At 46.2% G+C, this 27,985-nt stretch overlaps 2 protein-coding genes and 1 long non-coding RNA gene across 4 annotated transcripts in view; 1 reads left to right on the top strand and 2 right to left on the bottom strand.

Annotated features, from left to right (window-relative positions):
• Nucleotides 1-1,353: 1,353 nt before the first annotated feature.
• Nucleotides 1,354-2,861, top strand: LOC140208660 (probable G-protein coupled receptor 139). Its single transcript, XM_072277504.1, has 2 exons — nucleotides 1,354-1,453; nucleotides 1,908-2,861. The coding sequence occupies exons 1-2, from the start codon at nucleotides 1,387-1,389 to the stop codon at nucleotides 2,816-2,818; spliced, it is 978 nt and encodes a 325-aa protein (XP_072133605.1). The 5' UTR covers nucleotides 1,354-1,386; the 3' UTR covers nucleotides 2,819-2,861.
• On the bottom strand, nucleotides 2,828-5,820 carry LOC140208662 (uncharacterized). 2 transcript variants are annotated; one of them, XR_011888855.1, is made up of 3 exons: nucleotides 5,669-5,820; nucleotides 5,278-5,400; nucleotides 2,828-2,892 (listed from the first exon to the last, which is right to left on the bottom strand). It is a non-coding gene; the product is annotated as an uncharacterized lncRNA (long non-coding RNA). The 2 variants fall into 2 exon arrangements; XR_011888856.1 differs by lacking the exon at nucleotides 2,828-2,892 and adding an exon at nucleotides 3,076-3,268.
• Nucleotides 5,821-22,137: 16,317 nt separating this feature from the next.
• LOC140208661 (uncharacterized) overlaps nucleotides 22,138-27,985 on the bottom strand; it is a 52,780-nt gene continuing 46,932 nt past the window's right edge. The window contains exon 3 of the mRNA XM_072277505.1: nucleotides 22,138-24,477. Within this exon, the coding sequence (XP_072133606.1) occupies nucleotides 22,314-24,477 (2,164 nt within the window). The 3' untranslated portion in view covers nucleotides 22,138-22,313. The remainder of the gene's footprint in view (nucleotides 24,478-27,985) is intronic.

The following is a 27,985-nucleotide window of genomic DNA, read 5'->3' as shown; positions in this document are numbered from 1 at the left end:
CCGCTTGTCTCTCCCTGTACTGGGATCCTGTTCATAACGCCAAATGTTAACATTGAATCTGAATAAAACTCAGTCTGTCTGCTTGTCTCTCCCTGTACTGGGATCCTGTTCATAACGCCAAATGTTAACATTGAATCTGAATAAAACTCAGTCTGTCCGCTTGTCTCTCCCTGTACTGGGATCCTGTTCATAACGCCAAATGTTAACATTGAATCTGAATAAAACTCAGTCTGTCTGCTTGTCTCTCCCTGTACTGGGATCCTGTTCATAACGCCAAATGTTAACTTTGAATCTGAATAAAACTCAGTCTGTCCGCTTGTCTCTCCCTGTACTGGGATCCTGTTCATAACGCCAAATGTTAACATTAAATCTGAATAAAACTCAGTCTGTCTGCTTGTCTCTCCCTGTACTGGGATCCTGTTCATTACGCCAAATGTTAACTTTGAATCTGAATAAAACTCAGTCTGTCCGCTTGTCTCTCCCTGTACTGGGATCCTGTTCATAACGCCAAATGTTAACATTGAATCTGAATAAAACTCTGTCTGTCTGCTTGTCTCTCCCTGTACTGGGATCCTGTTCATAACGCCAAATGTTAACATTGAATCTGAATAAAACTCAGTCTGTCTGCTTGTCTCTCCCTGTACTGGGATCCTGTGCATAACGCCAAATGTTAACATTGAATCTGAATAAAACTCAGTCTGTCTGCTTGTCTCTCCCTGTACTGGGATCCTGTTCATAACGCCAAATGTTAACATTAAATCTGAATAAAACTCAGTCTGTCTGCTTGTCTCTCCCCGTACTGGGATCCTGTTCCTAACGCCAAATGTTAACATTAAATCTGAATAAAACTCAGTCTGTCTGCTTGTCTCTCCCTGTACTGGGATCCTGTTCGTAACGCCAAATGTTAACATTAAATCTGAATAAAACTCAGTCTGTCTGCTTGTCTCTCCCTGTACTGGGATCCTGTTCGTAGCGCCAAATGTTAACATTAAATCTGAATAAAACTCAGTCTGTCTGCTTGTCTCTCCCTGTACTGGGATCCTGTTCGTAACGCCAAATGTTAACATTAAATCTGAATAAAACTCAGTCTGTCTGCTTGTCTCTCCCCGTACTGGGATCCTGTTCATAACGCCAAATGTTAACATTGAATCTGAATAAAACTCAGTCTGTCTGAGATTTTGCAATCCCTTGTCAAGCTATCACAATTGGGATTTTACTTGAATGACATGATGTTAGATTTTACCCCCGCTGTTGGAAGACACGTCAGATTGTGTAGTATTGAGTATTCAGCGTACTGGAGCGAGTATAAATGAATGAGATTCATCAGCTCAGAGTTTCTTCAGCGAGATCGCGGGCAGCTGGGAGACAGGCTGAATTCCACACAGAATGCTTGAAGCATTTTACAGCATGAGAAAAGTATATTACATGATCATTTTCATTATTGGTGTTCCTGGTAAGAACATAGAATAAGTGAAAATTGTTATTCTATGTACATGTTCTTTGGTTCAAACAGTGTTGTGATGTTGGTGGATCGTTGAGTGCACTGAGGACACGATAACAAAACCGTGTTCATTTTCAAGCTCCGTGATCTCGGCTGAAAATAAACCATCAGTTACAACAGGTGTAGAAAGGAAGATCGGGGAGATGGCTTCCTTTTGTGGATTCATGGCCGCCAGTTTTAATGAATTAATGCATTAGTTAATTATTTCTGATTGCATTCCTTGCTATAGTGCGACGGAACCCTCCAACCTAGAGTAATGCAGAATTTAAAAGAAGCGAGAAAACTGGGGCCCATGTGGGCGGGTGACGAATGGTCAAGGAGGAACTTTTCCGTTTATCTCTGCACAGAGACTCACGGAGCTGCGATACAGTATTTCACTCATTTTTTGTTTTTGTTTTTCCCCCAGTGAATTTAGTGGCGATTGTGATCCTGTCCCGGGGAAAGTGCGGACTCTCCAAGTGCACCACTCGCTACCTGGTGGCCATGGCAACGGCGGATCTACTCACCATCATCTTTGAGATCATATTGTGGCGGGTCAGTTATTATTACTTCCCCGGGACTTTCCTGGACATCACCCCCGTATGCAGTGTGATCTCTACTCTGGGAGTGGCAGCCACAGACTGTTCTGTCTGGTTCACTGTCACTTTTACGTTTGATCGGTTTGTCGCCATCTGTTGCCAGAAACGGAAAGCAAAGTATTGCACCGGGAAAACTGCGGCTGTGATTCTGACAGCAACCGGCGCTCTGCTCTGTTTTAAAAATGTGCCCATCTTCTTTCGATATCGTCCTGTGAAAGTGATTGACAATATACCCTGGGACTGTATTATAAAGCCGAGCTACTATACGCATCCCGGCTGGGTGGGATATGACTGGCTCGCTACCGTTCTTATGCCATTACTCCCATTCGTGTTAATACTACTGCTGAACGCTCTGACAGTCAGGCACATTTTAGTGACTAGTCGCGTCCGTAAGGGGCTGAGGGGTCAGAACAAGGCGGAGAACCGCAGTGACCCGGAGATGGAGAGCAGGAGGAGGTCTGTAATCTTACTTCTCACCATCTCTGGAAGCTTCGTCATCCTGTGGTCGGTAAAATTTGCCGAATTCCTTTATTACACAGTTGCCGTATTGGATCAAAATAATTACAACGATTCGGAATACATTTTCCAACACTCTGGAGAGATGCTGATGCTATTAAGTTGCTGCACAAACACGTTTATTTATGGGGTAACTCAGTCCAGGTTCAGAGAGCAGTTCATCCGCGCAGTGAAATGTCCACTCACGTCAATTATTCAACAAATTAGTAAACAAAATATCTAAGTTATTTTCAAAGCCGGTGGGAGCGTTTTCCACTTTGACACTGCAGAACCGGCGGGCATCGGATAACGTAGCAGCTGAAAGAACAAAATTGGTATTAAACTCTTAAGAGCCGCGGCACGGGAACAGACCCTTTGGCACCCGAAGCTCCAGAAAGCGCCTCCCACCAATTATTAAAACTGTATTGTTTTTCAGTTGTTTTCCCACCATGTTAACGCTCCCCTCTCCGCTACACACCTTTCGATTATGATTCCCACACTGCAGCGTTAATGCTCACCTCTCAGAGGACCGAGAGGAAATGTTCACCTCTCAGAAATGCTGGCGTCAGGCGGAGAACGATCGGAATACATCCCAAGTCTCCGGGAGATCAGATTGGACCTGGTCCATGCTTGGAGTGAGCAGGCAATCTCGTAAAGAGACTTGTTTTAGTCTATCCAACATTGGCACGTCTTTCTAAACCAAATGAGCAGACAGCATCAACTTTAATTATCCAGTGTACCCGGGTGCAGTGAATTGGTGATGTTTTCCATTAGACCACAAGACATGCGCACGGAATGTCCCCCAAGATCCAATTATCGTGTGTAGAAAGTGGGCCGATGGTGAACTCAGACAGTAATTAAACCACAGGACATAGGAGCAGCATTGGACCAGTCGTGCTTTCGAGCTCTTCCACTTAGGTGATCTGTTCCTCAACCCCAACTTCCGTCCTCCTCTCGGAAATCGTTCGCACATTCACCAGTTAAGAGCCTTTCAAACTTTCTCTTAACCACATCCGGGAGCTTGGTCTCCACAACTTCTGTGGGATCAAATTCCACTCCTCTTAAAATAGATGCCATTTGCCTTCGCTGCTACCGAATTAAGCTGCAAGTTCGCTCCAGCGAATCCAGAACCGATGTCCAAATGCATCTTTTATTTTTGAGTTTTCTCTCCAGTTAGAACATTTTCGACACATTCATCATCCCTTCCAAAGCACATACCCCACACGCCCATAACCTGCATTCCAGCTGTCACTTCGTTGCCTACTCGGTCAAACGAAACATTTTTCTGTAGATCACCCTGTCGGCGACAATACTTGTTTCTGCAAGGAACTCTGGTCCAACTGAATCCCGCCCATGAGCTGACTCGGACGGTCATTAACCCACAAGGCTTAGGAGCAGAATTGTTCAATATAATTGTGGCTGATTTACTCAGGAGTCAGTTCTTCCGCTGCTCTGGTCTCCAATCAAGCCCCCCAGGCCACCTACACAAACACTGTATTTGCGTGTATTCCAATGCCTCCGATACTCTAGCCGTCACCACCCTCCCTGGCAGGGATTGCAGGGATTCACCCAGTCTGACAAAAGTAACATCTCTCTACATTGCTTCAAATGACTGTCCCTTAACTGAAACGGTGTCCTCTCCATTATTACCCTCCCAAACGTGATAATACGTTTATATGTACCTTTTTGCCGCTTAAGGTCATGTAGGTCTCAGGAATGTAATTCTTCCACCCGAGGAATACAGACACAGCCTGTTCCGATTCTCTCAGAACACAGAACAGGAACTTCTGGTCCATGATAATCGGTGTCCACCATGAAACCAAATTCAACTAATCCGTGCAACATACATCAAAGTTGCTGGTGAACGCAGCAGGCCAGGCAGCATCTCTAGGAAGAGGTAGAGTCGACGTTTCGGGCCGAGACCCTTCGCCAGGACTAACTGAAAGAAGAGCTAGTAAGAGATTTGAAAGTTGGAGGGGGAGGGCTCAACTAATCCGTGCTGTCTGGCATGATACATAAACTTCCATTGGCATCTGGTTATATTAATTTGCCCAACATACCTCCTTTAAACACATCCCCTCTCATCCAATGTGCGTGTCCTCGAGTATTTTTGTTTTTCATTTTCAGGTTGAGAAAATGATTCAGGCTGTCGACAGTAATTTTCGTTCCTGATTTTATAAACTTTTGTCACGTCTCCCCCAGAACCCGAAGCCTTAGGGAAAATATTCCAAGTTAATCTAGATTCTCATGTCTAGCTCCAATTTGCTAGCACTTCTTCGTGTTCTTCACTGTCTTGGCGATGCTACGGCACGTCCACATGTTTATAAAGGGTTGTGAGAGTCTGTCCCATGTCTAACAATGGTCATATCTAATGGCAGTAACCGAGGGGGCAAGGAAACCTTTTTATCCCTGCTACTTACAATAAGCCAAAGGCCGCTGCCTTTTGACACCTCTGTCCTCGGGCCAAGTTGCTGCCATTTAAACCTTTCACTATTTGAATTCCACGGTTATGTTCTGCTCAGCCTGTTCCACGCCAAAGGAACTCAACTCCCAAACTTCTCAATCCCTCCATATAACTGAAATATTCCTTCCCAGGCAACATTCAGATATCTGATGTCCACACACTCAAGAGGCGCCATCATACCTGTAGCGTACTCTCATCACCTGAACTACACATGATACACCCGCAGGGAAACAACTTACCGTATGTTTCATAAAGCAGCAGTGCATCTTCCCTTTCAATATGGGTGTCGTGGTAAACAATGTTTACCTTGTTTGCATTATTCGATGGGCCGGCCGTTCGTTTTTCTCCAGGAGCCAAGGAGACTGAAAGGTAACATAATCGAGGTACATTTATCAAAAGTGGCACAGATGGGTCAAACAGTTCAGCTGTGAAAAAGAAATCAGAAGAAATGTAAAGATATATATCATAAGAAAAAAAATAATTGAGTTATGATCAGAGAAACAATATTTTAATAACAGCAGAGAGGAAATGTTCTTGTTTTTTTTCTATGGCAGAGAGTTGCCCATATCGGGCAGGCACTGCCAGACGTGGTGGTAGCGATTTCATCTGCGAAGACAGTTTAATTTCTACCTTTGGTGTCTCTTTCTTCCTTTTCTTTCAAGGAGGATGGTTCCTGTCGAAGACCCTGGCCTAAAAATGCACTCTGACTTCAGCTGCTTCTTGTCCACTTCTTCCTCGGCAAAGCGGCCGTCGTTGTCGAAGGCCCTGCACACTCACGTTGTCCTGCTCCCGGCCCCTACAATCATGCAAATGGTACAAAGCTCCGTCAACAGCCCACCAGGGCTCACGAAATTTCTGTCCCATTGTGTAAAGATTAGTGAACAGAGCTCACGCAAATAAATTGAACTTTTGATCTCACAGTCCACCTCGACATGACCCTCGCACCTTATTTACAACCTACTCTTCATGTTCTCTGCAAGTGGAACACGATACAAAGTTCAAAGTAAAATTATAATCAGCCTACAAACATGTCACCACATACAATCCTGATATTCGCTTTCTGCGTGCATACTTAGCACAGCTATAGAGCAGTAACTGTAAACAGAATCAGTAAACTATAAATTTCTGGAACTGTAACCTGTAAACAGACTGTGCACCTGCACAAAATCAATAAATAGCATTTAATAATGAGCATGAAAGAATCCTTAAATGAGTGTTATTTTATCCCCATTTTTCCTCAATGTACTTTCGTAGTGAAATGACCTACATGGGTGGCATGCAGAACGAAATTTTGTTTTTGTCACTTTTATTTCGTAGAAGCGACAAAAGTAAAACGGTTACCAATTTCCAATCTAAGGAGAATTAAACGTCGCCATGGAGACACGTGATTAAATATTCATAGCGGCAGACAAACACTACGGGCACGCATACTTTGAGGGGGTGTGAATCAGAATGAGTGTGTTCTCATAGAAACATTGCAAATTTTAAAAGGCCTAAACAGATTAGATATGGCTAAGGTGTTTCCCATGGTAGGGGATTCCAGGACAACAAGAATCCAGACTTCAGGATTGAAGGACTTCCTTTTAGAACTGAAATGCGGAGAAATTACTTTTGTCAGAGGGTGGTAACTCTGTGGAATCTGTTGCCACGTGCGGCTGTGGAGGCCAAGACATTGGGTGTATTTAAGGCAGAGATAGATAGGTTCTTGATTAGCCAGGGCATCAAAGGGTATGGGGAGAAGGCAGGGGAGTGGGGATAACTGGATGGAGTGGATTAGCCCATGATTGAACGGTGGAGCAGACTCGATGGGCCGAAAGGGCTACTTCTGCTCCTAAGTATTATGGTATTATGGTCTTTTTTAACAATGGATGAAATGGTCAGATGGACGGGCTTTCGGGACATTTTGTCTGCAGCTCAGGAAGACATTCCGAGACAGGTGCAAACATTCAAAGAATAGTTTCGACTAGTGGGACCCGTGGACCGTCCACAAAAGTAACAGGCAATTTGCTTCCAAATGGATTGAAATTTCAAATTCATTCTTTTTCCCACTGTTTATCCCCATGATAGGGATGATCATCGTTACTTTCTCGTGAACGCCTGCAGGAAAAAGATCTCAGGGTAGCATAGTGTAACATACGCACTTTGACAACGAATTTTCTTTGCCTGCTTTGAATGTGACTTTCTTATAACAGCTTATATAGGAGCAAAGCTGGACCTCGAGGGGACCCTGGGCTGTAAAGTACCTGGGATTGAAGCTGAGCTCAGACGAGTGGCAGAGGGACCCGAGTTGCCGAAGGCATGAGTGATGGACCGGGGGAGACCTCGCCATGGAGTATCCCAAGGAACATCTGAAACTGAAGACATAGATGATGGTACACGGAGGTCTCAAAGAGTCAGGAGACCCCAGATCGGCTGGCCTCTGTAGCACCGGGGGAACAGAGGGTTCAGACTATCCCCCTAGTGAGATATGTCACTACCATTTACAAATGGATTGGAGCTTCCGACATCACGAAATTCCTTTGTAAACAGTGTTATTAACGGTTGGATGACATATTATTTCAAAGTCATGAGGACATGACCATCTTGCTGGGGGCGGGGGGAGGGGGAGGGGAGTGTGTAATGCCCTGGTTCACATTTGTACTGTTATGCTGTATGTATTTCATTTTGGGAGTGATATAAGAGCGCTCTGTTCTGTTTTCATGCTTGTTTGGGTCACTGCTGAAGATAAAAGATAAGACAATGTGTGCCATCTAATTAGGATAGTCAGCTTCAGCCCAGTTACTTTAGAGACCAGGATCCTTTCGAAGTCCAGCTGGAATCCTGCCTGTTCACAGATCGGCCCCCGGATTTCACCTGCCTCTGTGTGAGAAGCGTGAGAAGTGTGAGAAGACTCTTCCTGAATTAGTGGGGAGCTAGCAAAGGGCAGCGTACACCACACCCCCATTTCCTCATTGTCCGAATCCATACGTCGTTCAGCGGCGGTGGTCGGTCTACTCTTCCCTGCTGCTGATACTTCAGTCTCTCTCATGGGTTTCTGTTAATACACACTGCTCAAGTCCAGCACCCTGAACCACGTCGCGCCATTCAGGCAAGCCAGCGTGTCCTCGGTGCTCGGGGCTGTTTAGTCGACGGGGACTGGAACCGTGTTCAGAGTCCGATCGAAAACACCTCTCCGTATCTTCCCGTTCTTCTTCCTGGCCACCACTATTGGAGACGCGTAAGGGATTCGGGACTCAATGATGATCCCGGCTTCTTTCATACTGCAGATGCTGCCGAACGTCCTTCCGCAGGTGCCAGTCACCGTGACTTTTCTCTGAGCGGGGTGTCCTCTGTCACCCCGATAGAGTGGCGAGTGTTCTTGAAACAACCCACATCAAACTCGTCAGTAGAAAATGCATCTTTCAGCTTCAATATCTTCTCTATCAACCTCCTCTTCCAGCCTCCAGGTACCGGGGAGTAACCAAAGTTGAATGACTTGGCTGTCAACTTTCCCTTTCCCGGGGAGAAGTTCTCCCCGGCTTGCCTCATGGGAACACTAGACATTACCGTCACCGGAATGAGGTGCGCCATTGGCATACCCCGCCTGAGGGTGACCTCCCGCTCCGAAGTGTTCCTGACACTCTCTGTCATCGTGCTCACCTGTACAACCCAGGGCTTCTGCAGCTCGGGCCTCACCAGTACCCCAGCAGGTAAGCCTGACTCCTCTTCGCCGTCTTCTGGAGCTCACTCTCCGAGAGGTTCCGTCGTTCACAGTCCCGCCTGGTGTCCCTCTTCACCACAGTTATAACAGACGATACCGGCCGCTCCCCTTCTCGCGGGATCCCGGCCACGAGCAGCCCTCTGTGTAGATTGCCCCTTTAGGGGTCCGCTTCCCTATCAGCTCTACCGTACGGAGGAGGGTGAGCGGGTGCGCACCCGATGATAACAACCAGGACATCTCAGTTCTGAACTCTGCCACAAGCTCGTTCACCATTCCTCGGTGTGTGTTATCAGTGATCACCTTAGCCAAGTGGACCGCTACCGAGGACTGCACCCTGTGGACGGAGGCCTCCCGCGCCTCCATCAAGTTTTCTTCCTCTCTTAGATCTCTGATCAACTGGACAAACGAGGGAAGAGGGCACCTCTTACGAGACATTCGGAAAGCCAAGCGATCAGGTCCGGTGAATGTGCGCTTTTCGCCAGTGGCTCCTCTCAGCCGTTTGAATGGCCCCTGTACGCCGCAAGCAATTTAGCTGCATCTCTCGGCGAATAATGTAGGCAGAACCTCCCGACAGCACCCCTCCCCCGCTCCTGAAACATGTTCTGAAATCCCGTCATAAGCTCCAGTGGGTTTCCCATCGAACCAAACGCCTATTCTAGCATTTGTACGTAGGCCGCAGTGGTAGCTCAGTGGTTCAGTGTCTTTATGGATCTCACTACGTCAACAGCCGGCCCCTTCAATCGCTGTCGTTCTTCGTCATTAGAGCACTGCCCCTTATCCAGCAATTTAGATGTATTCCATGCCCAAGCCTCATACTCCTCTTTCCTTCAGGGGTGGGCTTCATTCCTGACAACAGGCTGAGCCTACGGTAGCTGAGACTTTGAAACTGGGTATCTTGCCTTTTATTCGTCAGGGAGGTAAGGGCCACAAACTCAAAATGCTCAGCCCTCGCTGGAAGACTCATTAGACCCTCTACTCAGACCACTCCTGCCCCTCGCTCCGCAGAAACGATAGCAACTTGTCTTTAAAGTCTCCGACCCCAACTACGGGAAGCTCAGCTTCCGATTCAGCACGCTCGCCTTCACTCCCGTCCTCCCGCAAAGTATGGACAACCCGCGACCGACTCCTGTCCCGGGACCCCAATTGTACCATGCAGTTTTACTGCAGTTACTTCAGTTCTAGTCCGAACTAGAACAAAGTCTTTGACCGCCACTTTATCAAAGCTCCGCTCCACCCGTGCAGCTTCCATAACCACGTATCGTAATCACTTTACCAAACAATAATTTAACACAAACACAGAACCCATTGGATTAGCGCTCAGGGCAATCACACAGCATCCAGCGAAATCGATCCCGGATGAGCCCCTACAATGAAGCACCCTGGCAGAGCGAAGGCAACCTCCGGCCATGCCAAACTCGTGCGATTGAGGCACGATCGCTCCTACCCCAAACCCCGGTTTGTGTGGATGCTGTGTCAATTGCTACCCTGTTACAAATTAATGCCGCGAAATAACAGACTTTGCACAGCACACGTTTAAAGGAATTATATTTAAGAATCTTAACTAAGGGGTTGGTAAACAATAACAAAAAGAAAAGGAACCTTTCTAATTAAACAGTCAAATGTGCAACAAGTTGGAGCTCATCTTGAACTCTGCACCCACGCACTGAGCCCCCGGTCAACGTGAACGCCCACACCACCCTCCGAACGTCGCTCGCAACCCATCTCGAACAAACGGGTCTCCCACCAGATCGTACGCTACGACCGGTTCTTCTCAGCGTCTTCTCTCTTCATCTCCTCTCTAACCAAAAAAACTCAAGCCCAACCTTAATGCCCCTTACCAGAGAAAACCTCCCCTTAATCCGACCATCCTAATTGTATGGCACACATTTCTCCTATCTCTTAACTTCAACAGTAACCCAAACAAATATGAAAACAAGTAGTTCACAAAGAAGAGCACAAAATGAAATGCCTACAGCACAACAGCAAACACACGAAACAGGGCATTACACAAGTAAGCACGACTATCTACCTCACTGTCAACGCTACCAATGCAGTGCATCTGCAAAACAATTGTCACTGTTGTTACAGAGGTAATGAATGCAGATGCTCTGTCGTTTTAAGCAATTGCACCAGTTCGAGGGTCACGTGTAGGGCGATTGAATTATTTATTTCATATCGGTGCAAACATTCAGTGTACCTGGTTCACCACGTGACGGACTGAATCGATTTTGAGCTCACACAAAATGCTGGAGGAGTTCACCAGGTCAGGTAGCATGCATCAAAATGAACAAAAAGTTCACGTTTCGGGCTGCAACCCTGTTCCAGTATGGAATAAAAGGCGCCGAGATGCCTCAATGAGTAAGTTGGGAGGAGGCCGAAAAGGACAAGCTAGAAGGTAATAGGTGAAGAAGATGTGTAGGATAGGTGGCTGAAATGTGGCTGGGGTGATAATGGGAAAAAACAAAGAGCTGGAAAAGATGGAATTTCATAGGAGAAAGTGGATCATGGGAGAAAGGAAAGTAGGAGAGGACCGGAGGGAGGTGACTGGAAGTGAGAAGAAGAGTAGGAGGCCAGAGTGGTGAAATGAAGAAGAGGGACGGGGGAGAGGGAAAACACCGGAATACTGAGATATCTGTGTTCATGCCATAAGACTGCAGGTTCCAAAGGCAGAATGTAAGTTTGCAGTTTACACCTCCAACCTGAGAGTGGGCTCATGTGGCAGAAACGGAGACAATGGGCCGAAATTTCGCACTGGGAATGGGGATTGGAATTGAATTGCGGAAATTCTGCTTTTTGTTGTTGGAGCTGAGGTGCTGGCTGAAGCGTTAATTAATTTGAAGAAGGGAAGCTTGTATGGCGTATAGCTCCGGGATTGTGCTCCCAATGTTTTTTTTCCTTTTCTTTTTTTTTTTGTTAGTGTTTTTTTTGGGTTTGTTTCAGTTAGCAGGGGTTCTTTTTTCCTTCTTTCCTTTTTCCAAAAAAAAAGTTTTAACATTTTGTCCTTTTTTTCTTATTATTATTGATATATCGTTTAGCTTGGTTAATCAGTTAGTTCAACTCTTATTCTACATGTTGATACGTTGACTTGATTACTTTAATGTATTTTTTGTTTATTTTCAATAATAGAAACATAGAAACAGAGAAAATAGGTGCAGGAGTAGGCCATTCGGCCCTTCGAGCCTGCACCGCCATTTATTATGATCATGGCTGATCATCCAACTCAGAACACCGCCCCAGCCTTCCCTCCATACCCCCTGACCCCCGTAGCCACAAGGGCCATATCTAACTCCCTCTTAAATATAGCCAATGAACTGGCCTCAACTGTTTCCTGTGGCAGAGAATTCCACAGATTCACCACTCTCTGTGTGAAGAAGTTTTTCCTAATCTCGGTCCTAAAAGGCTTCCCCTTTATCCTCAAACTGTGACCCCTCGTTCTGGACTTCCCCAACATCGGGAATAATCTTCCTGCATCTAGCCTGTCCAATCCCTTTAGGATCTTATACGTTTCAATCAGATCCCCCCTCAATCTTCTAAATTCCAACGAGTACAAGCCCAGTTCATCCAGTCTTTCTTCATATGAAAGTCCTGCCATCCCAGGAATCAATCTGGTGAACCTTCTCTGTACTCCCACTATGGCAAGGATGTCTTTCCTCAGATTAGGGGACCAAGACTGCACACAATACTCCAGGTGTGCTCTCACCAAGGCCTTGTACAACTGCAGTAGTACCTCCCTGCTCCTGTACTCGAATCCTCTCGCTATAAATGCCAGCATACCATTCGCCTTTTTCACTGCCTGCTGTACCTGCATGTCCACTTTCAATGACTGGCGTATAATGACACCCAGGTCACGTTGCACCTCCCCTTTTCCTAATCGGCCACCATTCAGATAATAATCTGTTTTCCTATTTTTGCCACCAAAGTGGATAACTTCACATTTATCCACATTAAATTGCATCTGCCACGAATTTGCCCACTCACCCAACCTATCCAAGTCACCCTGCATCCTCTTAGCATCCTCCTCACAGCTAACACTGCCACCCAGCTTCGTGTCATCTGCAAACTTGGAGATGCTGCATTTAATTCCCTCATCCAAGTCATTAATATATATTGTAAACAACTGGGGTCCCTGCACTGAGCCTTGCGGTACCCCACTAGTCACCGCCTGCCATTCTGAAAAGGTCCCGTTTATTCCCACTCTTTGCTTCCTGTCTGCTAGCCAACTCTCCACCCACACCAATACCTTACCCCCAATACCGTGTGCTTTAAGTTTGCACACTAATCTCCTGTGTGGGACCTTGTCAAAAGCCTTCTGAAAATCCAAATATAACACATCCACTGGTTCTCCCCTATCCACTCTACTAGTTACATCCTCAAAAAATTCTATGAGATTCGTCAGACATGATTTTCCTTTCACAAATCCATGCTGACTTTGTCCGATCATTTCACCGCTTTCCAAATGTGCTGTTATCACATCCTTGATAACTGACTCCAGCAGTTTCCCCACCACCGACGTTAGGCTAACCGGTCTATAATTCCCCGGTTTCTCTCTCCCTCCTTTTTTAAAAAGTGGAGTTACATTAGCCACCCTCCAATCCTCAGGAACTAGTCCAGAATCTAACGAGTTTTGAAAGATTATCACTAATGCATCCACTATTTCTTGGGCTACTTCCTTAAGCACTCTAGGATGCAGACCATCCGGCCCTGGGGATTTATCTGCCTTCAATCCCTTCAATTTACCTAACACCACTTTCCTACTAACATGTATTTCGCTCAGTTCCTCCATCTCACTGGACCCTCTGTCCCCTACTATTTCTGGAAGATTATTTATGTCCTCCTTAGTGAAGACAGAACCAAAGTAATTATTCAATTGGTCTGCCATGTCCTTGCTCCCCATAATCAATTCACCTGTTTCTGTCTGCAGGGGACCTACATTTGTCTTTACCAGTCTTTTCCTTTTTACATATCTATAAAAGCTTTTACAGTCCGTTTTTATGTTGCCTGCCAGTTTTCTCTCATAATCTTTTTTCCCCTTCCTAATTAAGCCCTTTGTCCTCCTCTGCTGAACTCTGAATTTCTCCCAGTCCTCAGGTGAGCCACTTTCTCTGGCTAATTTGTATGCTGCTTCTTTGGAATTGATACTATCCCTAATTTCTCTTGTCAGCCACGGGTGCACTACCTTCCTTGATTTATTCTTTTGCCAAACTGGGATGAACATTTGTTGCAGTTCATCCATGCAACCTTTAAATGCTTGCCATTGCATATCCACCGTCAATCCTTTAAGTGTCATTTGCCAGTCTATCTTAGCTAATAATAGTGAATAAAAAGATTTAAAAATGAAATGAAATTCATTTGAAGAAGGCGTCTCGGCTCGAAACGTCGACGGTTTGTTCATCTCCATAGACGCTGCCTTATCCGTTGAATTCCTCCAGCATTTTGTATGTGCTGTGATTGTTGTGATTTCACCAATCGCCATTTCATCGTCTTTGAGTTTTTGCAATTGCATATTAAACTATCTATACCTCAAATTGGGATTTTACTTGAATGACATCATGTTTATTTTTATCCCAGATGTTGGAAGACACGTCAGCCTTGTGTAGTCTTGTATATTCAGCGTGCTGGAGCGAGTATAGATGAATGACCGTGGAGATCAATCAGCTCAGAGTTTCTTCGGCGAGATCGCAGGCAGTTGGAAGACAGGCTGAATCTCACACAGAATGCTTGAAACTATTTACCGTGTGAGAAAGATACATTACTTGATCATTGCCATTGCCGGTGTTCCCGGTAAGAACACAGGTAAACTAACATTTACAGTTCTATGTGCGCGGTCTTTGGACTCATTCAGTTACTGACAGCGTTGTGATGCCGGTGTATCAGTGAGTGCGGTGCAGACATTGTAATAAATCCTTGTGTTCCTTCAGAAGTTCCTTGCAGTTTCATCCGTAGCCTCGGCTGAAAATAAATAGATAAATAAAGGAAACAGATGTAAAGTGGAAGGTCAGGGAGATTGATGCATTTTGTGGATTCATGGCAGGCAGCTTTGATTTATCAATGCAAGACCCCTGTCAATGTAAACTGCAATAATCCAGCGCGCTCGGCACCTTTACGGGTTACTTGGTGCTTTTTCACCCGCATCAATAGTTCAACACGCTTTGAATTCAAATTTAAAGGACTTGCGCTGGGTTTGGAAAAATGATGCTGCAAGTTTGAAGGGAACGTGATAAGCCAAAACCCGGTGAGATGCACTTGTGCGTTAGATCGTGAACCATCGGGATTTTCGAAAATTGAAATGTGTCCGTGTGTGCTTTAATTTACAAGGGTTTCTTTCCAGGCCATAATATCCATGAAGAGGGGGTTAGCCAACCCAGAGGTGTCTGTTAGATGCCTGACGGGGTAAAGTACATGGTCCGCTCTGCAACAATAAACATCGATCCATTTAAATAATGCGTCTGTAATTTGGAGCAGGTCAGAAGGAATATACCAAAAAAAAAAGAAAAAAAGATGGGAACTTCCAGATAAGATCTCTTGACATTGTGTGAAGGAACCGCGGCCAAGTGCAGCTGCAGAATTTAAAAGCAACGAGCCTAGCTGGGCACGTGTGGGCGGGTGACAAACGGGAGTTGAAAAGATGAATGCTTGCGAACAGAGGAAGTAAATCTGCTACGAACTTTGAACGTTGTAAATGGACAAAGTCAGAGGCAGTGAGGCGTAGCGACATGCGATGAGTGCCAGAAAATCGTGGGAGTTGCTTAGGTATCCAAACTTTACACATCAGTCGAAAAGTGCCCTTGGCGATCAGTTCAAAGTGCCTCCTTGCCAAATCCTGCTCCTCTTGCAGTACCGAGTGCCGTAACCTTTCTCCCTGCTTGCGCGCATTTGAGGTGTCTGCGAACCCCGATTTACACCTCTTAAACCTCCAGTAAAGTTAGGTTGTTGTCTCTTTACAACTTATCTCTGCACAGAGCGGTGAGACAGTAATTCACTCAGTCTTTCTGCTGTTCCCCCCAGTGAACTTAGTGACGATTGTGATACTGTCCTGGGGAAAGTGCGGCCTCTCCACCTGCACCACTCGCTACCTGGTGGCCATGGCAACGGCGGATCTACTGACCATCATGTTTGCGGTGATATTGTGGCTGGTCGGTTATTATTACTTTCCCTGGACTTTCATGGACATCAGCCCCGTATGCAGCGCGATCGCTGCCCTGGGATTGGCAGCCACTGACCGTTCTGTCTGGTTCACCGTCAGTTTTACCTTTGATCGGTTTGTCACCATTTGCTGTCAGAAATAGAGAGCAAAGTACTGCACCGGGAAAACTGCGTCTGAGGTTCCGACGACAACCGGTGTTCTGCTCTGTTTGAATAATGTGCTGCAGTTGTTTCTATTGTAACCTATGAAAGTGATTGACAATATACCCTGGGACTGTTTGCAAGTGCCGAGCTACCGTACAGATCCCCGGTGTGTGGGACATGACTGTCTTACTACTGTTCTACTGCCAGTACTCCCGTTCGTGTTAATAGTACTGTTCAACGCTCTGACAATCAGACACATTTTAATGACAAGTCGCGTCCGTGAGGGGCTGAGGGGTCGAACAAGGCGGAGAACCGCAGTGAGCCGGAGATGGAGAGCAGGAGGAGGTCTGTGATTTTACTTCTCACCATCTCCGGAAGCTTCATCATCCTGTGGCCAGTAAATTTTCTGACTTCCTTTATAACAAAATTGCCGGATTGGATCAAAATAATTACAATGATTCAGAACACATTTTTCAACACACCGGATACATGCTGATGATATTAAGCTGCTGCACAAACACTTTTATTTATGGGGTATTATGAGAGCAGTTCATCAGCGCAGCGAAATATCCGCTCACGTCAATAATTCAAATAATTAATAAACAAAATATCTAAGCTCTTCTCAGTGGGGGTTATGGTGATTTCCATCTTAACACTGCAGAACTGACACCGGAGAACATGGCAGCGGGGAGAATAAAACTGGTTTAGAGCCCGAGAGAGGCACGACACAGGAAAATACACATTCACACCTTCAGCCCGCGACATCCACCTCCTATCAATTATTGCACTCACCCTATCTTTTATGTTTATTCTCCCACCATATTCCGGCTCCTGTCACCGCCACAACCCTTTCGGCAATGATAAAGCGGGAGAGGATCCGGGGACATTCAAGTCCTAATCGGCAACATTGCATCTTATTTGTTACGTTAGTCTTTTGCATCAGAACGAAATGAACAAGAAAGCTTACTCTGCTGCAAGGAAAAATGTCACCTCGCTTCCTGATTTTTTTTTCATAAATTTCCATCCGTACAAACTGCACGTTGAATCTCCCCTGCATTCTCCGCAGTACAATCGTATGGTTAACGTTGTTTTATTTTTTTCCTCAATTAAAACTGGTAAAACGTTGTCTATGGACATAAACAAAGAACTCATTTCTCAACTGCGATGAATATATGGACTATTCTAGCGGTGTTTATTATTGTCCTGCAGGTCTAATTGTTTAATGTTATTCTGTAGTGACTTTGGGATGATACCAGTCGTGTATATTACAACCGGGACAATTGTTCATGTATCGCAGACTTTCATTTTCCTCTTTCAAGTCAGCATATTTTAGCTGCTTTTCACTGATTTCTACGTGTTGTATTTATCAGAATGGCTATACTGTATCTATCAAGTAAATTGTCTTTGCATGCTTATCCTGTGATATTATATCCGGACGAGGATCCACTCGCTCTAATAATGGATCGGTCGTAATTTAATTGTAAGGCTCCGGCTCCAAAACGGGATCAGGCTTGTATTTACAGTAATCTATAGTATCTTTCATGACTTTGCATCTTAAAACAAGATTTTGATGAATGATGTTTGCCACTTGATGACGCCTGTGTAAGTAACTAGATTGAAATCAATTGCTGTTGGATACGCTAATGTGTTGGATAGTTTCTCGTTTCAATTGGCAGATTCTGTTTCAGAGCCCGAGAGAGGCACAGCACACTTCGTAATGAATTTGTTAGTCTTTCAATGTGTATTTTTGTTATTTCTGTGTCAACCGCCTGGTCCTTATTTACACAAGGAACCACTCAGTTTCTGGGAGGAGGTCTCCAGCTTTGAGGCTGCCGTTGGACGCTTTCCTCATTTGCTCAGATCGTGGGGATCTCATCCGCGGACGATTTTGCTCATCTATTGGCTAGCTCTTTCTTCTATAGCAGTGTTTCCCAACCTATTTTAGCCCGAGTGCCGTGAGTCAAGGTGAACTGTCGAGCACCCTAGCGGCTAATTTATGCATCCCCAACAACGTCTGTTAGGTTGGTAAGGTCGGACGAGATTGCCGAGTGTCAGAGTCGTTGTGACGACGAATGTTCACTGCCTGCAGTGCTCTGCTTCTTCCTGTGTCCCAGCGCCACGTCTTTTTTTGGAAGTGTCTGCTCTGCTAACGGTCAGTCAGGTCTGGTGCCTCAAGTTAGAGGCAGCTTACCGCTCCATCAAGAAACTTGAACGCCCCCCGGCGAGTGTTATTTGTTCCTAAAGCCGTCTTAGGATGCGTAACCGCCCCCAGAGGGAATAACTGTTCTATTGTGATAGTTTCTTCATGTTTCTGGGTTGACCTTACATTTCAGTTCAGAATAGCGCATGATCGGAGCGTGTTGAATCCTGTTTTCGTTGATGCAAATACATCCTTAGAAAAGTTACCGTGAGTGGGACAGAGGGAATGGAACTCCCTCAACATCCTGCTACCTCCTCTCTCTATAGTGTGCTCACCGTATCTGTCACTCCTTTTCTCCCTACCCTTCACCCTCCTCACTCCTCAAAACACCTTCCTCTGTCTCTCTCCTCCATCTTCTCTTACTCTCCCTCTCCCCTCTTACCCTAATACACCCTCTCCCACTTCCTCACCTCCCTCTCTTACTCCGCTCACCCGAACTTTTTCTCACTCTCACTTCTCTTCTCCCCTTTCTGTGTACAAACCGCACCGCGCACCCCGACACTGAATCTCGGCCCGAGTTCACTCCAGGATAGCATACCATCCTTTTTGATGTGCGATTGTGACAGCAACAAGATAAGTAGGCTGGGTAACATCGGAATTTACTGGCATTTGGAGTTGGATGAAGCACAGGAGGGAGAGAAAGATTAGATTAGACTATGGGGACACACAGTCCTCTTTTATTGTCATTTAGTAATGCCTTTGCATTAAGAAATGATACAATGTTCCTCCAGTGTGATATCACAGAAACACAAAACAGACCAAGACTGAAAAACTGACAAAAAACACATAACTGTAACATATAGTTACAACAGTGCAAGCAATACTGAAATTTGATAGAGAACAGACCATGGGCACGGTAAAAAAAAAGTCTCAAAGTCTCTCGAAAGTCCCATCATCTCACGCAGACGGTAGAAGGAAGAAAACTCTCCCTGCCATGAGCTTCCAGTGCCGCAAACTTGCCGATGCAGCATCCTGGAAGCACCCAGCCACAGTCCGACTCTGAGTCCATCCGAAAACTTAGAGCCTCCGACCAGCCCTCTGACACTGAGCACAGAGCACCATCTCTGCTGAGCACTTTGACCCCAACCCCGGCTGCCAGTAACAGGCAAAGCCAAGGATTTTGTCCTTCCCCTCCGGAGATTCTCGATCACACAGTAGCAGCAACAGTGAACCAGGCATTTCAGAAGTTACTCCAGACATTCTTCTGTGCTTCTCACGTCTGTCTCCGTCAAATCAGAATTGTGCACGGCCCCTACTTACAAATACCGGTATCATACACCGGAGAGGCTGCGCGCTGCGTTGTACCACCATCTTCTCCTCCCCAGAGATCTAGAGGAAGAGGGAGAAGGAGAGAAGGGAAAGTGGGAGAGAGAGGGGTAGGGAGAGAGAGGGGTAGGGAGAGAGAGAGAGAGAGACAGAGAGAAAACAGGTTGAGTGGTGGTAGTGAAAGTGAGGGAGGGAGAAACTGAGTTACAGAAATAAGAGGCCGTTGGAGTGTTAGCGAGACAGACTGAGGAGAGATGGGAGGGAAGTAGCGGAGGCGAGAAACAGAGGGGAGAAAGACGGTGGCAACAACCAGTGAGGGGAGAAAATGGCAGGAAATGAGATGGATGTGGGAGAGAAGTAAACGGGAGCGAGTGAGGGGACAGAAAGAGGCGCGGGAGAGAACGACGGAGGAGAGAGATTGGAGGGAATAGAGATGGGGAAATAAACCGGGATAGAAAACAGGGATTGAGGCGGGGGAGATAAACGAGGGAAATGGATGGGCTCTTTGACATCTCTGCTGATCAGTGAGAGAGAAACGGACAGGGATCGAAAAGGGCTGCTCATTTTAAATGGAGACGTATGGAAATTTCTGAAATTCTAAATCTTCCATGTAAATTCCTTTAGGATCAGTGAAGTGTCTATCTATCTGAGAGTAAGCGGGTGGCTGGGTACATTGAGGTGGAGATAGAGGGGGATGGAAACAGATGCATAGATTAGACACGGCCGTGTTGAATAAACATAATATCATAAGACTTCCTCCTCCTCTCTCTTCTGAATTGATTTCCCTGTAGTCTGAGGGTGTACCACCAGTCCTGGGCTCTGCATTATGGGAAACGTCCTCTCCACATCCTCTCTATCTTGGCTTCTCAGTATTCAGGAAACAGCGCCCCCCCCCCCCCCCCCCATTATTCTAAACTCCAGTGGGAACAGGCAAAGAGACACCAAACACCATGAGCTGTGGTCTTGTTAATCAGCGTCAGGTGCAACACCTTGTTCAAGACCATCTGAAAATCCAAACAAACAACACCCACTGCCTTTCTCATTTCACCAAAGAATTCCAACAGATTCGTCTGAGAAGATTTCTCCTGAGGAAAACCATGCTGACTTTGGCCGTACACGGGAGGATTTAAAAGAACTGTCATGGAACAAAATCACTGGCAGGGTCCAGCCGGCCTGAGCTGACTCGCTACTGCAGGGGTCCCCAACTTTTTTGCACTGCGGACCGGTTTCATATTGACAATACTCTTGCGGACTGGCCAACCCGGGGGTGAGGGCGGTGGGTAGGGTTGCCAATGGACAAGAGTAGAGCCAAATACATTGTTTACAGAGACTACAACCACCACGAAGCCTTGTGCGGGCACCAGTGCGCATGCGTGTACCTGCCGATTTCTTCTAGAAATCGTTTTTGGCGATTCTGTTCAGGGGGGGTGGGAAGGGAGGTGTTAATCACAACCGGAATATAGGTGATAAGTGGCTACTACACTCAATTTTGTTTCTAAGAGCGTTTATCTAACGAATTTAATATTACACACACAGCGCATATTTTCCTCGCATGAATATAGCAATAAGTCAATTACCGTATCAAGGAAGGACAGGGGAGCTTGAAGTAAGTGTTGAACGAACTTCCAGTAGAAATGGTATAGGCAGGTTCGATATAATTTAAAGAAAAATTGGATAGGTATATGGACAGGAGAGGAATGGACTAGGTCAGTGGTCCATCGTTGGTGGGACTAGGTGAGAGTAGCGTTCAGCATGGACTAGAAGGGCAGAGATGGCCTGTTTCCATGCTGTAATTGTTATATGGTTATATAAGTCAATAGCATCATAACATTTTAAGTAACGTTTGGATATTAAACACACAGCACATATTTTCCCCGTATGAACATATAAATCACTGCAACACACCAATATCGCTGAATCAGTGGGAGCCCTGGGCTTGTTTCCCTGCAACCAGATGGTCCCATCGAGGGGTGATGGGACACAGCGATACTTGAACGGGGTTCCTTATGTCCAGTCCATTACACAATTTGGTTTTCGTTGCATTCATTGCAGAGATATGTTGGAAATGGGAGCAACATTTTCAGTGCTTTCGTGGCTTTCTCAGGATATTCAGCCTTGACTTTGATCCAGAACGCCAGCAGAGATGTTATGTCAAACATACTTTGCAGCCCATCGTCATTTGCAAGCTCGAGGAGTTGATCTCCTTCCCGCGCTGACATGGATGACGTGCGGGTAATGACCTCGCGTGCGTTCAAGCTCAACAGTGCGTGACAGGGAATGAGGAAAGGTGCAGCTGACTCATATCGCCAAATCATATCATTTCCTCGCGGACCGGTAGCGCATACTTTGCGGCCCGGTGGCTGGGGACCACTGCTCGACTGTACACTAGGTGTGTTATAAATTTACTAAGTACCAGAGACGGAGTTTAAAATAGAACTGACTGATTTGTCTCAGGTCAAGAATATTAAAACTCCAGTCCCATTAAAGGTGAATGTGCAGCAGAGGAAACTCCTCCCATGCCCAGTGACCAGGGTGCAGACTGGGTGTGGTGAGCAGCAGCAATAATTGCAGAGTTCAGCACCGACAGTCACTCTCGAAATAGCATTCAGCAACAGTGATGGACAAATATCCAGCATGCAGCTTATTGAAACTTTCTCCCCAGTGTGAATCCCGTAGGGTGTCATAAGGATAGATAACTGAATGAATCCTTTACCACATTCACAGCCGGTGAACAGCCTTTCCCCAGTGTGAACTCAATGATGCACATTTGGTTGATTTGGCTGAGAGAATCTCTTCCCAAAGTCCGAGCAGGTGATCAGCCACTACCCAGTGTGAACTGACTGGTGTCTCTGTAGTTGACTTGACCAAGTGAATCCCTTCCCACATACTGAGCAGGTGAACGGCCTCTCCCCAGTGTGAACTCGCTGATGTACCTTCAGGTGAGATGACTGAGTGAATCCCTTCCCGCAATTTGAGCAAGTGAACGGCCTCTCTCCAGTGTGAACTCGCTGATGTGCCTTCAGGTGGGATGAGCAAGTGAATCTCTTTCCACAGTCTGAGCAAGTGAACGGCCGCTCCCCAGTATGAACTGACTTGTGTGCTTGCAGGTGGGATAACTGGATGAATCCTTTCCCACAGTCTGAGCAGGTGAACGGCTTCTCTCCAGTGTGAATTCGCTGATGTTCCTTCAGTTTAGATGAGCAAGTGAATCCCTTCCCACAGTCCGCGCAGGTGAACGGCCACTCCCCAGTGTGAACTGACCAGTGTGCTTGTAGGTAGGATGACCGAGTGAATCCCTTCCCGCAGTCTGAGCAGGTGAACGGCCTCTCTCCAGTGTGAACACTCTGATGTACCTTCAGTTTAGATGACTGAGTGAATCCCTTCCCACACACTGAGCAGGTGAACGGCCTCTCCCCAGTGTGAACTGAATTGTGTAGCAGTAGTTGGGATGACCGAGTGAATCCCTTCCCACAGTCCGAGCAGCTGAACGGCCACTCCCCAGTGTGAACTGACCAGTGTGCTTGTAGGTAGGATAACCGAGTGAATCCCTTCCCGCAGTCTGAGCAGGTGAACGGCCTCTCTCCAGTGTGAACACTCTGATGTACCTTCAGTTTAGATGACTGAGTGAATCCCTTCCCACACACTGAGCAGGTGAACGGCCTCTCCCCAGTGTGAACTGAATTGTGTAGCAGTAGTTGGGATGACCGAGTGAATCCCTTCCCACAGTCCGAGCAGGTGAACGGCCTCTCCCCAGTGTGAATTCGCTGATGTACCTTCAGTTTAGATGAGCAAGTGAATTCTTTTCCACAGTCTGAGCAGGTGAATGGCCTCTCCCCAGTATGAACTGACTTGTGTACCAGTAGTTCAGATGACTGAGCAAATCCCTTCCCGCAGTCTGAGCAGGTGAATAGCTTCTCCCCGGTGTGAAGTCGCTGATGTACCTTCAGTTGGGATGAGCAAGTGAATCTCTTTCCACAGTCTGAGCAAGTGAACGGCCGCTCCCCAGTGTGAACTGACTTGTGTGCTTGCAGGTGGGATAACTGGATGAATCCTTTCCCACAGTCTGAGCAGGTGAATGGCCTCTCTCCAGTGTGAATTCGCTGATGTTCCTTCAGTTTAGATGAGCAAGTGAATCCCTTCCCACAGTCTGAGCAGGTGAACGGCCTCTCCCCAGTGTGAACTCGCTGATGTACCTTCAGGTGAGATGACTGAGTGAATCCCTTCCCGCAATTTGAGCAGGTGAACGGCCTCTCTCCAGTGTGAACTCGCTGATGTGCCTTCAGGTGGGATGAGTAAGTGAATCTCTTTCCACAGTCTGAGCAAGTGAACGGCCGCTCCCCAGTGTGAACTGACTTGTGTGCTTGCAGGTGGGATAACTGGATGAATCCTTTCCCACAGTCTGAGCAGGTGAACGGCCTCTCTCCAGTGTGAATTCGCTGATGTTCCTTCAGTTTAGATGAGCAAGTGAATCCCTTCCCACAGTCCGTGCAGGTGAACGGCCACTCCCCAGTGTGAACTGACCAGTGTGCTTGTAGGTAGGATGACCGAATGAATCCCTTCCCGCAGTCTGAGCAGGTGAATAGCTTCTCCCCGGTGTGAAGTCGCTGGTGTACCTTCAGTATAGATGAGCAAGTGAATCCCTTCCCACAGACTGAGCAGGTGAACGGCCTCTCTCCAGTGTGAACTCGCTGATGTATGTTCAGTTGAGATGAGCAAGTGAATCCCTTCCCACAGACTGAGCAGGTGAACGGCCTCTCTCCAGTGTGAACTCGCCAATGTACCTTCAGTTTAGATGAGCAAGTGAATCCCTTCCCACAGTCTGAGCAGGTGAATGGCATCTCCCCGGTGTGAACTCGCTGATGTATCTTCAGTTTAGATGAGTAAGTGAATCCCTTCCCACAGTCCGAGCAGGTGAACGGCCACTCCCCGGTGTGAACTCGTTGGTGAGCCATTAGGCCAGATGACCAAGTGAATCCTTTACCACAAGTTCAGCGGATGACCAGCCTCTGCTCAGTATGAACTGACTCATGTGTCCAAAGGTGGGTAGACCGACTGAGTCCCTTCTCACACACAGAACAGGTGAATTCGCTGATGCACCTTCAGTTGAAATGACCAAGTGAATCCATTCCCACTGCCTGAGCAGATGAACGGCCTCTCCCCATATGTAAAATGACGGGCATGCCAGTCGGTCAGATGACAATCCCTCCCCACAGTCTGAGCAGGAAGGATGATCGAGTGAATCCCTTGCTCCTCTTCTTAAGTATCTGGACAGAGACAGCAAAACTGGCGTGTTGTGTTCGAGATTCACGTAGACAAATTCCTTGCCATTTTTAACCTGTAAAAAGATTTACAAAATCCATCAATAGGTGTAGGACAACATTTCAGATGAGATTACTTGAGTTATCAAGGTGTGATCTGGCATCTCACTGTTACAGTGAAGTTCAACCCAAGTTGGAGAGAGAAATCATCTTCTAACTGGGCACAGTGCTGGTATCTGGAGTGACCATCAAATTCTCTGATGCTCTTCCTGTCTCTGTAAGAATGGGGCATTTCTGCCATCTCCAACCAGTGACCTGGCTCAGTTTGACTCTCTCCATTGGTATTATTCCCTGTTCTCATTGAGCTGCATGGGTTCCTGGCCCCACAGTAACTGAAACACTCACACACAAATAGCCGGCAGTGCATTCCACGCACCCACCACTCTCTGTGTAAAAAAACCTACCCCTGACATCTTCTCAGTATCAATTTCCAAGCACCTTAAAGCGATACCCCCTCGTGTCCACACGATTAATGCCCCTCATCATCTTGTGCACCTAAAAAAGGCTCTAAACATCAACAAGGAAATTATACATTGCTCTGAGGATTTGCCAGAAGTACTGTATACAAAATTATGAGGGTATAGATAGGGTAAATGCAAGCAGCTGTTTCCACTGAGGTTGGGGGGGTGACAACCCGAGGTCATGGGTAAGTGGGGAAGGTGAAAATTTAATGGGAACATTTGGAAAAGCTCTTTACTGAAATGGTTGTGAAAGTGTGGAATGAGATGCCAGAACAAGTAGCGAATATGAGCTCGGTTTCACTATTTAAAGGAAGTTTGGATGGGAGCCTGGATGGTAGGGGTAAGGAGGGCGATGGTCCCGGTGCAAGTGGTCGTATAAGACAGCTTAAATATTTTCTTCAGCATTGACTAGATGGGCCAAATAACCTGTATCTGTACTGAACTTCGCCATGTTTCTATGACAGAGAGGCTGGTCAAACTTGTTTGGAAGGGAAAAGGTAGGAGTGACAATGGAGCAGCAATGGCTGGAGCTTCTGGGAGCAATTTGGGAGCTGAGTGATCGATACATCCCAAAGAAGTTGAAGCATCGGAAAGACAGGAGGACACAACTGTGGATGAAATGAGAAGCCAAAGCCAACATAAAAGCCAAAGAGAGGGCAAACAAAAGAGCAAAAACTATTGGGAAGCTTTTAGAAACCAACAGAAGACAACTAAAAAAATGTCAGATGAGCTCAGGGCGTGGAATTATGATATTGTAGTCATTAATGAGTCTTGGTTGCACCCAACAGTCTGAGGCATTTGGAGGAATAAAATGTCCGGGTCCTCAATATCTTTTGAAAACCAAGGTACCCTGCATCAGCCATCTTTCAGCTTTTATTCTGGCAGGCACATACAAACTTGACACCCTCAAAATTTCACTTCTGAATGCCTCCCACTTACCAAGTACTCCTTTGCCAGAAAACAGCCTGTCCCAAACCACACTTGTCAGATCCTTTCTGATACCATCAAAATTGACCTTTCTCCAATTTAGAATCTCAACCCATGGCCCAGACCTCTCTTTTTCCATATTTACTTTGAATCTCATGGCATTATGATCACTATTTTCTGTCACCAGCCCTGGAATATTTCCGAACAGGTTATTGCACACTTCTACATCCGAAATTCTACGTACTGATTAAGGGCACATTTGACAACCTCTACCCCATCTAGGCCTTTTACAGTATGGGAGTCCAGGTCAATATATGGAAAGTTAAAAGCACTTACTGGATCAACCTTTGTTTCTTGGCATGGTTTGTGATCTCTCTACAAATTTGTTCCTCTAAATCCTTCAGACTGTTGGGTGCAACCAAGTCCCAATAATGGCTACAATATCATAATTCCCTGTCCTGAGCTCATCTGGATTTCCTACGATGCTTCTTGCATTGTGATATACACAACTAAGCACATCATCACACCATGCTCAACTATTTGATTGCTGACTCTATCTGAGGTCTGAACAACATCTGACTGGTGTCAAGAAAACAACCTCTCCCTCATTGTCACAAAAACAAAGGAGCTGATTGTGGATGACAGGAGCAATGGAGACAGGCTAACCCCTATTGACATCAATGGATCTGGGGTTGGGAGGGTGAACAGCTTTAAGTTCCTCAGCATAAACATCACCAAGAATATCACTTGGCCTGTACATACTGGCTGTGTTGAGAAAAAAGCACAAAAACACCTCTTTCACCTCAGACGGTTAAAGAAGTTTGGGATGGGGCCCCAAATCCTAAGGACTTTCTACTGGAACACAACTGCGAGCATCCTGATTGGCTGCATCACTGCCTGATATGGCAACCGTACTTCCCTTAATCGCGGGAACCGTACTTCCGTTAATCACAGGAACCTGCAGAGACTGGTGCGGACAGCCCAGCACATCTGTAGATATGAACTTCCCACTATTCAGGACATTTACAGAGACATCTGTGTAAAAAGGGCCCAAAGGATATTGGAGACCCAATTCACCACAACCACAAACTGTTCCCACTGCTACCATCCAGGAAACGGTACCACAGCAAAAGGACCAACAGGCTTCGGGACATCATCTTCCACCAGGCCATCAGACTGATCAACTCATGCTGATACAATTGCACTTGTATGTTATTCTGACTGTCCTATGAACAAATTATTTGTTATAAGGTACTATAAATTACATATTGCACATTTACATGTAGACGTAACGTAAAGATTTCTACTCCTCATGTATATGAAGGATGTATGTAATAAAGTCAATTCAATTGATTTCACCCTCTCCACTATCTGTTCTGTCATTCTGGCTCCCATTCCTCCTACAACTTATTTTAACCATATCACCCCATTCCCCCCACACTAGCAAGCCTTACCACTAGGATATTAGACCCCTCTTGTTCTGTTCCCCTAACTAACGAATCCCCTATCATCCCTTTGATTTTCCCCTGTCAGTAATCCTCCTCCCCCAACAGTTTCTAAAGCGGTCCACCTGTTGTTGTGTGGGATAGCAACAAAAGTACTCTGCAATGGCTATTTAACCTCATTCCCCTTCCCGACTCGCACCCAGTTTCCTGTGTCCTGCACCTTGGCTGTAACTCACCTCCCTTCATGTCATATTTATCACCCCCTCCAACTCCTGGATGATCTGGAATTCATCCATTTCAAGTTACAGCTCCTTAAAGTGCAGGGTTACAAGCTGCAGCTGGA

The sequence above is a fragment of the Mobula birostris genome, chromosome 13 (genome assembly GCF_030028105.1).
Source record: "Mobula birostris isolate sMobBir1 chromosome 13, sMobBir1.hap1, whole genome shotgun sequence".
NCBI lineage: Eukaryota > Metazoa > Chordata > Chondrichthyes > Myliobatiformes > Myliobatidae > Mobula > Mobula birostris.
The sequence above is the reverse complement of the archived record's forward strand: the minus strand, read 5'-3'. Positions and strand labels throughout refer to the sequence as shown.